Source organism: Mirounga leonina, unplaced genomic scaffold, assembly GCF_011800145.1.
Source record: "Mirounga leonina isolate KUSES-001 unplaced genomic scaffold, KU_Mleo_1.0 Mir_174, whole genome shotgun sequence".
NCBI lineage: Eukaryota > Metazoa > Chordata > Mammalia > Carnivora > Phocidae > Mirounga > Mirounga leonina.
Window position 1 is genome coordinate 44,913,548 of NW_023270451.1, and position 13,400 is coordinate 44,926,947.

At 47.5% G+C, this 13,400-nt stretch overlaps 2 protein-coding genes across 3 annotated transcripts in view; one reads left to right on the plus strand and one right to left on the minus strand.

Annotated features, from left to right (window-relative positions):
- The window catches only part of WIPF3 (WAS/WASL interacting protein family member 3), a 28,818-nt gene extending 19,651 nt beyond the window's left edge, over positions 1 to 9,167 (plus strand). Inside the window, exons 7-8 of the mRNA XM_035021404.1 lie at positions 6,372 to 6,448; positions 8,495 to 9,167. Coding sequence (XP_034877295.1) covers positions 6,372 to 6,448; positions 8,495 to 8,518 — 101 coding nt within the window. The 3' untranslated portion in view covers positions 8,519 to 9,167. The remainder of the gene's footprint in view (positions 1 to 6,371; positions 6,449 to 8,494) is intronic.
- Positions 1 to 13,400, minus strand: part of SCRN1 (secernin 1) — a 113,448-nt gene that overhangs the window by 15,811 nt on the left and 84,237 nt on the right. The gene's annotated exons all lie outside the window — the stretch shown is intronic.

Below are 13,400 nucleotides of genomic sequence, written 5' to 3' on the forward strand. Positions count from 1 at the left end.
TTGGGTATATACCCAGACATGGAATTGCTGGATCATACGGTAATTTGATTTCTAGTTATTTGAGGAACCACCATACTGTTTTCCATTTTGCACTCCCACTGTTTGACATTCCCATCAGCAGCACACAAGGGTTTCTCCACATCATCACTAACACTTGTTGTTCTCTGTTTTTTGTTTTGTTTTTAAAGATTTTATTTATTTATTTGACAGAGAAAGACACAGCAAGAGAGGGAACACAAGCAGGGAGAGTGGGAGAGGGACAAGCAGGCTTTCTGCCAAGCAGGGAGCCTGATGCAGGGCTCGATCCCAGGACCCTGGGATCATGACCTGAGCCGAAGGCAGACGCTTAACCAACTGAGCCACCCAGGCACCCCTGTTCTCTGGTTTTTTGATAGTAACCATCCTAATAGGTGTGCAGTGATAGCTTGTTGTAGTCCAATTCCTATTTTAAAATAGTTACTTTACACTTATGGCAAAACTAGCCACCATTGTTTCCACTAGCAAAGAAACTTCTCCAGCAAGTGCTGCAGTCACTTTAACAGTACCGGATGGTTCATGTCATGAAATCAAAGGATGAGCTATTCCAAGACCGAGAGAATCCGTAGACACTGCCAGTGGCCGAGCATTTATCTCTGCCTTTGTGGAGGGCAGCAGGGCAGGAAGGACCTCTGCCCTGTACTTACCTTAGCCGTTCTTCTTCATAAGCTGTCTTCCAGCATCCCACTCTCTTACCGTTATTCCTGTCCTTCTAGATTATTCCTTTATTCCTCTGAGCCGGCAAAAGTGTTGTCACATCTGTAAATCATCTCCCTTGACCTACCCTGGCCCCTTGGCCATTTCTCTGCTCCTCTCACAGCCAGTGCCGTGTCTACTTCCTCTCTTCCTATCCTCTCAGACATTTTCCCCCCACCACGCCATGGAAAGAGCCCTTAGCAAGGCTGCCAGGGGACCTCCATGTTGCCAAAGCCAGCGGTCAGAGGTGTTAGCTAGAATCCATCACTCCCTCCCATGAAGCACTTCTTCACTTAGCTTTTCTGACAGCCCTCTCTCTCCTCCTCCTTCCACTTTGTGCTCACCGCTCCTCCATTTTTTGTTACACCCAACACTTTGGAGTCATCTTTGGCTTCTTTCTCTTCTGCTCCCACATCCAAGTTACCAGAAAAATCTTGGGGCTCCTCCTGTGAAATGTGTCCCCAGTCTGCTCTCTCTCACCTCCTCTGCTACTCTCAGCCTGGCTGAAACCACTGTCATTTCTCATCTGGAGGCTGCAGGAACCTGCTGACAGGCTTCCCTGCTCCATACTACAGGCCCCATGATTTGTCTAAAGCCCAAGACCAGTCAGACCACCCTCTGTTCCAAATCCTCCACTGAGTTCCCGTCTCACTGTGTGTCAGTTAGAAATCCCCACCATGGCTCATAAGACCTACCTGAAGTGCTCACACACCCAGCCCCACTCTCTACAAAACCTCATTTTGCTCCAACAGACCACGTACAGCTTGTAGACCATTCCAAACACGCTCCCACCTCTGGGCTCTTTGCACTTATTATTCCTTCTATGGAACACTTTCCCCAGATGTCTGTGAGACTCATGCCCTGCGTCCTTTGGGTCTTTGATCTAATGGCCCTTTATCAGAGAGTTCTTCTCTGACTGCTCTTTATTTAATAGTAGCCCTTCCTACCCCATCACTTTTGTTCTCTTCTTTCTGCTTTCTCACTTTCTTCAAAGCATTTATCACCTCTTGACATACTATATATTTGCCTGTGTCTTGTCTGTTTCCCCAGTACAGTGTAAGGCCCAGAAGGGAAGGGATGACATCAGTTTTCACTCACTGGTCTATCTCCAGCTCCCAGAATGGGGCCAGGCACGCAGTCACTCGATAAATACTTGTTGAATTAATAGACAAGAATGTCGGGGTGTCTGGGTGGCTCAGTCTGTTGAGCGTCTGGTTCTTGATTTTGGCTCAGGTCATGCGCTGGGTGTGGAGCCTGCTTGGGATTATCTCTCTCCCTCTTCCTCTGCCCGCCCCCCAGCTCGTGCACGCGCATGTGCTCTCTCTCTCTCTCTTTCTCTAAAAATTGATAAGAATGTCCGTACATATATACATTGCTAAACCATTTACAGAATAAAAAATGTGAAAATAGCACAAATCCCCAACAATTAAATAAATTAAGGCATTAATAAGGGGTTAAATAAATTAAGGCAGAGCCACCAGATAGATTGCTATGCATCCAATAGTGTTGTTGAATATTCAGCGACATGAGAAAATGTGAACACAACTCTGAGAAGTAAAAGCAAAAACACCCAGTACACTAAAAGTACATAAAATAGAACTGAAATTTAATTTAAATAAAGAAATGATTTTGTGAATGGATAGAGAGGGAAAAGGAGAAGTTGACCAAATAGAAAAGAGGCTAGAAGCACGTATGCTAAGGTGTTCAGAATGGTTAGGGCTCAATGGTAGAATGCTGGGTGATTTTTATTTTCCTTATGCTTCACCATTTTGTTCAGGTTTTCTATAGCAAATATATATTACTTCTAATAATCATTAAAACTAATTTTAAAATTCTAAAAATTCCTAACTATTGGGAGAGAGACTCTGATTGGCCAACACCTGGTCTGAGCACGTGTGGAGGGCAAGTGTGGCCCCATGGTATGCAGGGTGACCCCACTAAGTTCTGTACAAGCAGGATGTGGTCCAGGAAAGAAGGAGTGGCGAACGAGGCTCATACCAACCTCAACTATGACATGACAGTGGGGAAGGAGAGGAAAGGCCACATATGTACTTTCTAAGGTCTAGATCTGACAGATACCAGAATTATAAGTTCCAGTGAAACCTGTCATTTCCTTTGGTTAGGGACTGTGAGACGTTCCCCGCATTAGAACGGAAGGGCTCTTTGAGGTCGTCCCGCCCAACTCCTTCATATACAGCTGAAAGAAACCGGGGCAGAAATAGGGTGGCTGCCCCTGGTCACAGCTGGTGGCAGAGGGGGGGCTCGGGAGGGTATTATGCTCAGTGAAATAAGTCAATCAGAGAAAGTCAATTATCATATGGTTTCACTCATATGTGGAATATAAGACATAGCACAAAGGATCATAGGGGAAGGGAGGGAAAACTGTATGGGAAGAAAGCAGAGAGGGAGACAAACCGTGAGGGACTCTGGACTCCGGGAAACAAACTGAGGGTTTCAGAAGGGAGGGGGGTGGGGGATGGGGTAACCAGGTGATGGGCATTAAGGAGGGCACGTGCTGTGATGAGCACTGGGTGTTGCACGCAACTGATGAGTTATTGAACACAGCTTCGGAAACTAATGATGTACTATATGTTGGCTAATTGAATTTAGATTTTAAAAAGATCTGCTTCCCCTAGGAGTTCAGTTTGTGCTAACCCACGTCCCCAGCCCACAGGAGTCGCACTGCAAGGCTGGCAGGAGTTGTGGGAGGCTTTCAGAGAGACCCGGCTTGAATGGCCAGCCACGTCTGTGAATCCTCTCCGGCCCTCCTCCTCGTCCTGCAGTGTCTGTCCCCCTGGTGGTCGGCTACAGAATGGATTTGTTTTTTCCTCTGACATGAAAGTATCTCTGTGCCTGGATAAAGGCACGGGCTGGCTTGATTTACAAATGACAAAAAAATAAAGTTGGAAGCCGGCTTGGCCCTCAAGCCTCTGCTCCTTCAGTCCCAGCACAGACCTTCTTCTCTAAGCCCCGCAGTTCAGAGAAGGCTTTCATATCCGGCTGCTCAGTTCAGCACCGGGGCGGCGGGGCCATCCGTGTGCCAGAGGCCGCAGCTGGGGTCACTAGGGCTGCTCTGAGGGTCCTAGGCACGTGGGAGCGGGTAGGGAGGTAAACAGTATTTCGTAGTACAGGTTGGTGTTGGCCAAAAGTTTGAAAACCAGTGTTTTAGTGAACCTGAAACACTCTTCTCCGGAAACATAGCCCGTGTAAAGGACTGTTTCAGCAGAAGAGCTCTCTTTTTTGAATTCTACTGATTCTAGTGACATCTCATTGCTGGGGGGAAAAAATCCCCTAAGGCAGTATTTGTATTAAAAGGGGACGCCTGGGGGGCTCAACTGGTTAAGTGTCTGCCTTCAACTCAGGTCACAATCTCAGGTCCTGGGATCAAGTTCCACGTCAGGCTCCCTGCTCAGCAGAGAGCCTGCTTCTCCCTCTTCCTTGCCCACTGCCCCTGCTTGTGCTCTCTGTCAAATAAATAAATAAAATCTTAAAAAAAAAAAAAAAGAAGCACTCTGAGTAACCCTAACCCCTGGCCACCCACTTCTAGCAGCAGTGAAATTTCTTTTATAGTAAGATGCGAAGTTTTCCCTCCTGTTTTACTGTTTTATGAAGAAATTGATTCTCCGTCAGCTCTGCTGTTGTTTCCAGTTGTATTTATGAAAACTAGCAGGCACCACTTTCCTACAGAGAAACATGTCTTATTGCCCAGTGGTTCTCCAAAGGGAGGATTTTGCGCACCCCCGTCCCCAGCCATGTCTGGAGACATTTTTTTGTTGTTACAGGTGCTCTGGGGGCTGGGGGAGGTCCTCCTGGCATCCGGTGGCTAGAGAGCAGGGATGCTGTCCCACAGCCTGCAGCACACGGCCCGCCCCACAACCAAGAGTCAGCTAGCCCACAATATCAATAGAGCCAAGTTAAGAAACCCTGGCCTAGAGGAAGGCCTTTCTGTAGTAGACTGGAGTTTCTTACATCTAAGAAGTAATTTCAAGGCCATACTGCGGCATGGCATTAAGTCAGGGGCTGTATATCAGTGTCTTTTTACTTTTTTTAAAAAAAGATTCTATTTGACAGACACAGAGAGAGAGCACGAGTGGGGTGAGGGGCGAGGGAAAAGCAGACTTCCTGCTGAGCAGGGAGCCCGATGCGGGGCTCGATGCGGGGCTCGATCCCAGGACCCTGAGATCATGACCTGAGCTGAAGGCAGACGCTTAACCAATTGAGCCACCGAGGCTCCCCCATGTCTTTCTACTTTTAACTTAGTTAATAAACTGGCTAAAAATCTAGCACTCCCTATGTCATTTGCCCAAAAAAGCATTTTAATGAAAATTTCAGTGTCCATTGGATTAATGTTTTACAAGTTGTAGAGACCCTTCTATGTGCTAGTTCATTTTAAAAGCTATATCTTACCATAACAGATTCTTAAGATGACTTACATGTTCATTGTACAAAGTATTTTTAAGAGACTTAAAAAAAAAAAACAAACAATAAATCCAGGAGGAATCCATTCAATATATTATTTCCGTTTTTTTAAGTATTTGAGGTCATCCTATTTATACAATTTCTAGCCTGCTTTTTTCTCCTAAGTTTCAGACATCACCCCAAATTATTTTGTTTTGTAAACATTCAAACGGCCACTTCATAATCTGTCACATAGAGTTCCTAAATAGTTTTGTTGAACACAGGGTATTACCAACTTACACTATCGTAAATGATCGGAGATGAGTCGTTCTGCTTTTCATGCTGCTCTGTAAGGAACACAGCAGCCTGGATTGTCTGGAGGGCTTTGGGACGTGGCTCTTTAATTCCCGGTCCGTGACAGAGGCAGGACAGAAAAGCCTTGTACTGCAATGGTGTCCCCCCACGAGGGACACCATTCAGAATACCTGACCCACAGGAAAAGTTCTGGAATGCCTGGGAATGTGGATTTAAAACTTGGCTAAACCAACCAAACCACATAGACGCATATACACACACATATAAGTAAATGCCAGGAAAAAAAAAAAGTCTGGAGGGATAAACAGCAAGCTTCGAGTACTGGTGACTCTGGGATAGAAACTGGGATTAGGCGAAGACGAGGCACTTGAGGTTGTTTTGGGTTTTTATTTCCTATTGTCTTCTTCTATATTCTTTGAACCCTTAATTGTGAGAATATATTTATATGGAACTTGTGTAATAGTTAAGCAAAATACATTTTAGAGAATGAACTCAAGAATGAATTCAAGCTCCTAGAACAGAGCGTGATTTATTCAGCATATAATTACCTTTTACTCCCTTTTTAAACCAACCCTAGCATGGTGCTTGGCACCGTTGGAGTACTGGACAAATGAGCGAGTCTGGAGATGGTGGCTTGTTCTGAGCTAAGAAGCTGTCACATGCATGTAGACGACAGGCCTTTATAATAACCTGATCCCCTTCCGGCTGACTGGATGAGATGCCTCTGCATCCAGGCTGGGCCAAGGAAGAAGTGGGTGGAAACTCTCAGCCGAGGGCCGGGAGCTTGGAGGTTTCAGGTTGACCGGCTCCTGTTACCCTTGGTCCCTTTGCTGTTGATTTAATCGCTGGTGGAGTCTGAGTTTCCCCGCAAAGCGCACAGCGGTTCCTGGGCCAATAGATGGCGAGATCTTTCCTGTTTCTTTCAGGCCGGACACCTGGTCCCTGGCTCCACGCCGAGGCGGCAGGGCAGAGCTCGGATGACATCAAAGGCAGAAATTCTCAGGTAACACCTCCCTCGGGTCTCCGAACATAAAAGCAGGAGTTCTCCTCAGGGAGCCAGAAATGCCGAGAGTGTGCTTTCTCCTTAAAGCTTTACATCTTTTGCACAGATTCTTTTGTCCTCAGGGAAAGCCATTTGGTGTACCTTTGTTTCTAGCTAGAGTGAAACGTGTACAGTTTCAAACTCTGAAGAGGGAAGGGGGCGCTTCCCCCAGAATCCCCACCACATCCAGAAGCAAGGTTGGCCGCCCAGAAGCCCTTTGGAGTCCTTCTGCAACGGTGACCCCACTCCCTCCCCGCTCGTTCTTCCCTGGTTATGGTGGCTGGAGAGGCCTGAGACAAGGCTGTGTAATGTGCCCCACATGTAGGTCAGGGTTCTGTCTTGTCTGCAGAATACAGGGTATCTTACTGCTCCCGTGGGGCTTTTGCTCCCATCAGCACCATCATTTCTTTTGGCCAAATGTAGTCACGCTTCAAGTCCCGGTGGCTGGAGGAAGCTGGGAGGGGAACCAGACGGGTTCTTGTGGGATAAGATGGTCTTTGAAAAAATGCCCTCCTCACACTGTCTCCTAACCTGGGCCAAGATGACATCTCTCTGCCCACGACAGGGTCTCATCTTCAGAGGCCCTTTGTTTCTTCGAAAACAGGCATTTAGTCGTGCCCTGGCTTCCTCCTGTTTCAGAGTTCTATGTGGCAAAGGGGGTGGCCTGCCATTAAACTGGGCCCTCCTGCAGCCCCCTGGGACAGCACAGCAAGGGACGTGAGAAGGGCGACAAGGCCCTGGACGTTGGGGATGAGTTCCTTGCAAGAGGACAAGTACCCCCTTTTCTAAACATGACTAAGCTAAGAATTGTGATAACCACTCAGATGATCACAGGCTCAAAGGTGGCTGTCTGTTTGCAGTTAAGGGAGAAGTATATATGCATAGGGCAAAAGAAAACAGGGAGAATATACACAAAATTAACAGGCATCCACTCTGGGAAATGAGAGTTGATTTTTTTACTTTCTTCCTAGTGCATTTCTGCAATTTTTGAATTTTCTGTAGTGAATATGTTACTCTTGTGGTCAGGGAAATACAGCGATAATCAAAATAATAGTCCCTCCATTATACAGTTCTTTACATTTCTTCAGATAACTTGCAAATGTGATCTCATTTGATCCTTTTAGTAAGTCTGTGATGTAAACTGGAGCGATACCTTTAATGACCTTTTTTTCAGACAAGAGAACTGAGCTCCAAGGGATTAAGGAACTTGCCCAAGGTCACATGCCCCAACTTCTGACTTCTTGTCCAGTGCTCCTTCCCTATACCGCTCTGCTTTCCTCTGGCATTTTCCTATTACCAGGACAGGAGTCATTCTTCCCTTCAGACGTGGCAAGAACGGTCAAACATTGTGCCAGGTCTGGTCTTTGGCCTCATGGCAGGCACATACCTAAATCACCGGAGCCTATAAAAGTCTAGTCGAGGATGGATTGTAAAGTCTCTCTTGGGCATCCCATAGTCAAGAAGATCTTTACATCTAGCTGGACACCCTCTTAATTCATTTTCACGTCAGTGAGACAAAAAGCAGTCTCCCAGAGAGATCACAGGGCTCTACACATCAGAAACTGCCCCCAGGGGGCACTCTTCTTTTACAGTGGAGAGAGCCCCAAGTGATCCGTGCACTGGTGGGAGTCCTGGGGGGGTGAAATCTGATGGCCTGAGGCCCTTTCTCTTTTCCTTTGCCTTGTCTTAGGATCTCCAGCAAGTTCTTTGTTTTTCTTGAGTTTCTGTCCAGTGCTGGTGTTTGGTCTTATGAATGTTTCCAAGGTGGTGGTAGGTCGTGGTAGGTCTTCAGATGCCATCAAAACTATATGTCCCATTACATCCCTTTTCCACCTACAACCCCCTGGGTCAAAATCAGCCCCTTGCATCTGATGGGACCCTCAGACCCTGGCAGCCTCGTATGAATCACAGCAGGAAGGCTGTGGCGCCCAGCCCCAGCGTGGGTTGTCTGTGTGTGTGTGAAGAGTCTTCTAAACCCCCCCTGGTAATGTTACTGTCTCTCCACAGTTATCTCTAAAGACACTCCGGTGAGAAGACAGATGAAGCCAATATCCTGTGAGCCACCTGGGGGTCCATATCGCCAGATGGGCATCCCCAGGAGAACGTGTCTGGCCTCGCCATACTTAAGTTGTAATTCAGTTGACATACAAGCTCTGAGTGGAGCATTTATTTATTGTAAATATGTGGTTTGCACAGGCTTTAAATCAGTATGATCATCGACTTTTATTTGCATAATTACAAAACCACACCCATATTATGTTTCTCCATTTTCTGAAGATGCATCTTGGCATTCATCCGTCGGTATAGATAGAGCTCTGTCCCCACCCCATGGTGTCCATTCCATGACTGTACATAATGCGTGCGGGCTGGCCCTTCCTAGATTCTGAAACATTTTGAGAAGATTCCTTCGTTTGCAAATAGTCCCAAAGTCAGAGTACCCACAGCCGCTTCTTACTGGCATGATTCTATATTCTCATCACGCACACTGCAAAATCAAACCAAATAATGCCTTATAAACGATGCAGCTCAGAGAGAGTAGTGTGTCCCCACACCCAGACAATGCCACACAGCCTCCAGTGAACGAGATGTCATGTCTCGCTTCTGTTTTGCAGTACAGGGATTTTATTTTATTTTTGCTGCCTAATGTAAATATGACGCAAAAGAAAGGCAAGAGTGGGCTCAGCCCCTCCGATGCCAACCACAGGGCCCTTTTGTAACTGAATGCTCCTACAAGTAGCCAATGTTCTTCCTGTTTACAGTGCCCCTGGTGCCCACGTGCCCGTGGCTTTCCTCCCATCCCACCTAACTTCCCAGCTCCATCCTGACAGCCAGGGTAAGGCGAGATTCTTGAGATTCGGGTACTTTTTTCTGCAAGTTAGAAACATCCGTAACTCATTATTATAGTCAATTACATATTCTATCTCAGAGATGGGTTGTTTTTTTTTTCCTCCCGGAGAGCAGGATTTTCACAGTAAATATGACACGAGGAAGTGTAGACCGAAGCCTATTAGCAAGTATCTGCCTCACCTACCTGGTGCCTCACTCCTACCCTTAGGAACCCTGGAAGCACCCGCCAGGCGAACCTAGCTCCCTTCTAAACTACAGAGGACCTGAGGGGTCTGAGAGCTCCGCCTTCCCTGTGGGGGGCGCACTTCTCTGCAGGGAGAAGTGCCCAGGGCCAGCCCCCCCTGAATATGGAACTGGTCGGGAAGGGCTCTGGCTACTCTTCTCACACCCTTTTTCTGGAGCTGGCAAGGAAATGGAAGTGTGTGTTTGCTTGCACCTGACCGCAAATGCTCCCCTTTCTTGGAGGGGAAGCTGTAAGAGAGGAAGGAGAGAAAATAGAAGGAAACAGACTGCCCCCAGGTCTGTGCTCAAAATAGGTGGAGATTAAAGGAAATAGGCTGGGGGGGTGGGCAGGGAGGTGGCGAGAAGAGCAGTGGAAAAACAAGTGTCCTTTGGAACAACCCACTCATGTGCTCAGACGTGAAGGACACCGTGCCCGGACCAAGCCATCCAAAACAGCCGGTTAGGAGGGGCTGGGCAAACGCGACTGCACACACTTAGCTGCTGTCCAGAGTAAAGACTAGGATGGCATCCCACATTACTGTCATGCTTTGTCATTCTGGAGAGGAGCCACTGAGCAAGGTCAAGTGCCCTTCTCTGGGGAATCAATCATCCCAAATTATCACTGCTAAATCAATTGGAAAAGAAGCTTTGCAGGTCATCAGCTCTGAGCATAGCTGATTTGTTTGATTGGTTCTGGAAGGTTTCCAAAAGGTCAGGGTTTTTTTTTATTATAACGGGATCCGCTCCATCTCCCTCCCAGTTGTAGGAAAATAATTACAAGGGCTTTAATTATCATGATGAAGAAGGCCCAAGACAAAGGCAAATCCACCTTCAGAGGAGACTGGCCGCCCCGATGAGGTGTTGATGCATTCACATTCCGCACCACTGGGATAGAAATTAAAAATAAAACCTATCAAGGACAGAGGGAAGGGATGAGCAGAAACCAAAAATTGCCACGAGGTCAGAAATCTCAGGAATCTGGCCTCCCATCTCTCCTCGAGACCTGTCACTGAATCCACGCCCTCGGAACTCAGGCGGTGCCCGCCTCTGGCAGGACAGACCGTTAGCCCCTTGACTATAAACTCCCACAGAGGCATCGAGTTCCAGCGCTCTTACCGCCCTCAAGTGTTCTCACTGACACCGTCTGTGGCTCCCCCGTGTTTCATATGTATTTTATATTTATTGATGTGCCCTCTGCAGACTCATTTCTTTGTATCTAATAAACTTGAATAAGTGGAAATGCTTCTGCCCGTGTCCTTGTTAAAACCCATCGAGGGTCACCGGTGCCAAAGTAAGCCAGATATTTTTCAGGGTTAGACGGGCTTCTAAGAATGATGGGACACAAAGGATACTCACACAGGACCCAACGCGTGCTGTGACATGCTGTGTTCAAAGTGGGGCCTTTCTTTTCTGAGCTGACATTACTAACTAACCTACATAATGTTTTTCTAGTTTTGGGGCGCCTGGGTGGCTCAGTCAGTTTTAAGCGGCTGCCTTTGGCTCAGGTCATGATCCTGGGGTCCTGGGATTGAGCTCCTTGCTCAGCGGGGAGTCTGCTTTTCCCCCCTCCTTCCCCGTCCTCTGCTTGTGTTCTCTCTCACTTACTCTCTCAAATAAATAAATCTAAAAAATAATAATAATGTTTTCCTAGTTTTTGTAGCTAAACTGAACTGATGGGTATTTGGGAAAAACTACCAAAGGAAAATCTTTCTCAAATGCATTTTCTTAAAAAAAAAAACCCACAACTATATTTTTCTATTCATAGAAAACAGAGTATTGCTTATAGAATGCCTCTAATTTGTGTTAAAATGAAACAAACAGCTTTCGACCCGAAGTGCAGTGATCACCTGCCCCAGCTTAGCAAACCCCTCAAAACATCTATATGAGGCAGTGTCTTCTCGCTCTCCATTGTAGTATTTTCAAGTGGCCTCTTTGGTATGTGGTGCAGGGGAAATGAGGATCAGCTGCGAGGTAAGCTGGCTTAGGGGCAGACGGAGATCTGGCTCTCTATTTTGCCTCTTACAAGTCTGGGGATGTAAATTACATAACCAGTCTGTGCCTCAGTTTCCTCACGTGTAAAACAGGGACACAAATATGGACCTAAGCATGTAGTGGTAAAGATGCAGTGATATAAGCCCTAGACAAGCCCTTCACTCTTGGGTCCCAACAGACGCAGGTATGAGCGCACGCCGCACTCTCGGGTACATCACGGGCTGGGCACCCGACAGCTCACACTGGCTGCCCCCCGCCATTCCACCTCGATGGCTACAGAGCGGCTCAGAGCGCACCCCACTGGCTCTGCTGCAGGGAGAGAACACTAATTACATTTCATAGATGTTCCCGAAGGAAGTCTCATCTAGAAACTAATTTCAAAGTTCACTGCTACTTTGCCTCCTATTTAGTGAAGGACCTGACTTGTTTTATCTTCACTCTCATTAGCAGAGGTAGAGAGAAGCTCTTTCACGACCAAAAGGGCCAGTCTGAGTGGAGAAGAAAAGCAGTAGCCCAAGATCACTGACGAAGGGGCCGATGAAGGTCAAAGCCATGGACTGTGGAGCTGAAGGAGCCATAGTTTTAGGCACCCCCGATGGAGTGAAGAGGGGGGAAGGTGGTAGCTACAGGGCTGAGGGAAGCAGCTTCACGGGGAGGGCTGTGACCTGTGACCTCCAGGAGTGAGTTCCGGCTTCTCACAAGGGGCCCCAGAGGTTTGGGCGTCCTTCACGAAGCTGCTCTGTTACGGGTTGAATGACGTCTTCCAAAAATGCGTCTGCGGAAGTCCTGACCCCACACCTCAGTGTAACCTTCTTTGAGAATAAGGTTGCAGATGTAATTCGTTAAGATGAGGTCATACGCAATAGGGTGGGCCCTAATCCAGTCTGACTGGTGTCCTTGTAAGAAGGGGGATTTGGACACGGACACAGGGACAGTGTGTGAAGATGAAGACAGATCGGGGTGCTGCTGCAGGCCGGCAAACCACCAGAAGCCAGGGGAGAGGCATAGGACAGAATCTCCCCCACAGCCCTCAGAGGGAACCAACCTCGCGGACACCTTGGTTTTGGACTTCTCGCCTCCAGAACTGGGAGACGATCCATTTCTGCGGTTTGAGCCAAGCACTCTGGTATTTCACGGTAGCAGCCCTAGCAAACGAGTGCGTGCTCTGTCGCCGTGGAGCTTTGTGGGAGGACGTTATGTTTCTGAAAGAAGAGTTGGAAATAGGTTTACAGAGCTAGCTGGTCCTTGTCATATAAATGCGGCAGTCCCCTTCTCTGACCTTGACCTGAGTCACTTGTGACCAGTGACGAAGTCCTCTCGTCATGAACAAGCTACTCAGTTGCCTTTTGCCTGTCACAGTGGCGACCGAATCATGGGAGCAATCTGGCATTTCTAGGTCATGAAAGTGGGGACAGCTGGTCTTTCTCTCTAGTGGCATCTGCAGTGGCCGTGCCACGCAGTTAACATAAAGATGCTTGGCACGGATGGCACCAGCTGTTCTGGGGATCAAGACTTCCGTCTCTAGTGTGGTTTTTGTTTAATTGTGGTAAAATACACATGACATAAATTCACCATCATAACCATGTTCCAGGGTACAGCTCAGTGTGGTTAAGTACAGTCACAGGATGGTGCAACCAGTCTCCAGAATTCTTTTATCAACTTGCAAAACTGAAACTCTCTACCGCCTTGACAGCAACTCCTCGTTCCCCAGCCCCCCAGCCCCTGGCAACCGCCATTCCACTTTCCGGTTACTACTCCTGGGACCTCATGTAAGTGGAATCATACGATATTTGCCTTCTGGATACCGGCTTATTTCACTCAGAGTAACATCGCGGACACTTGGGTTGCTTCC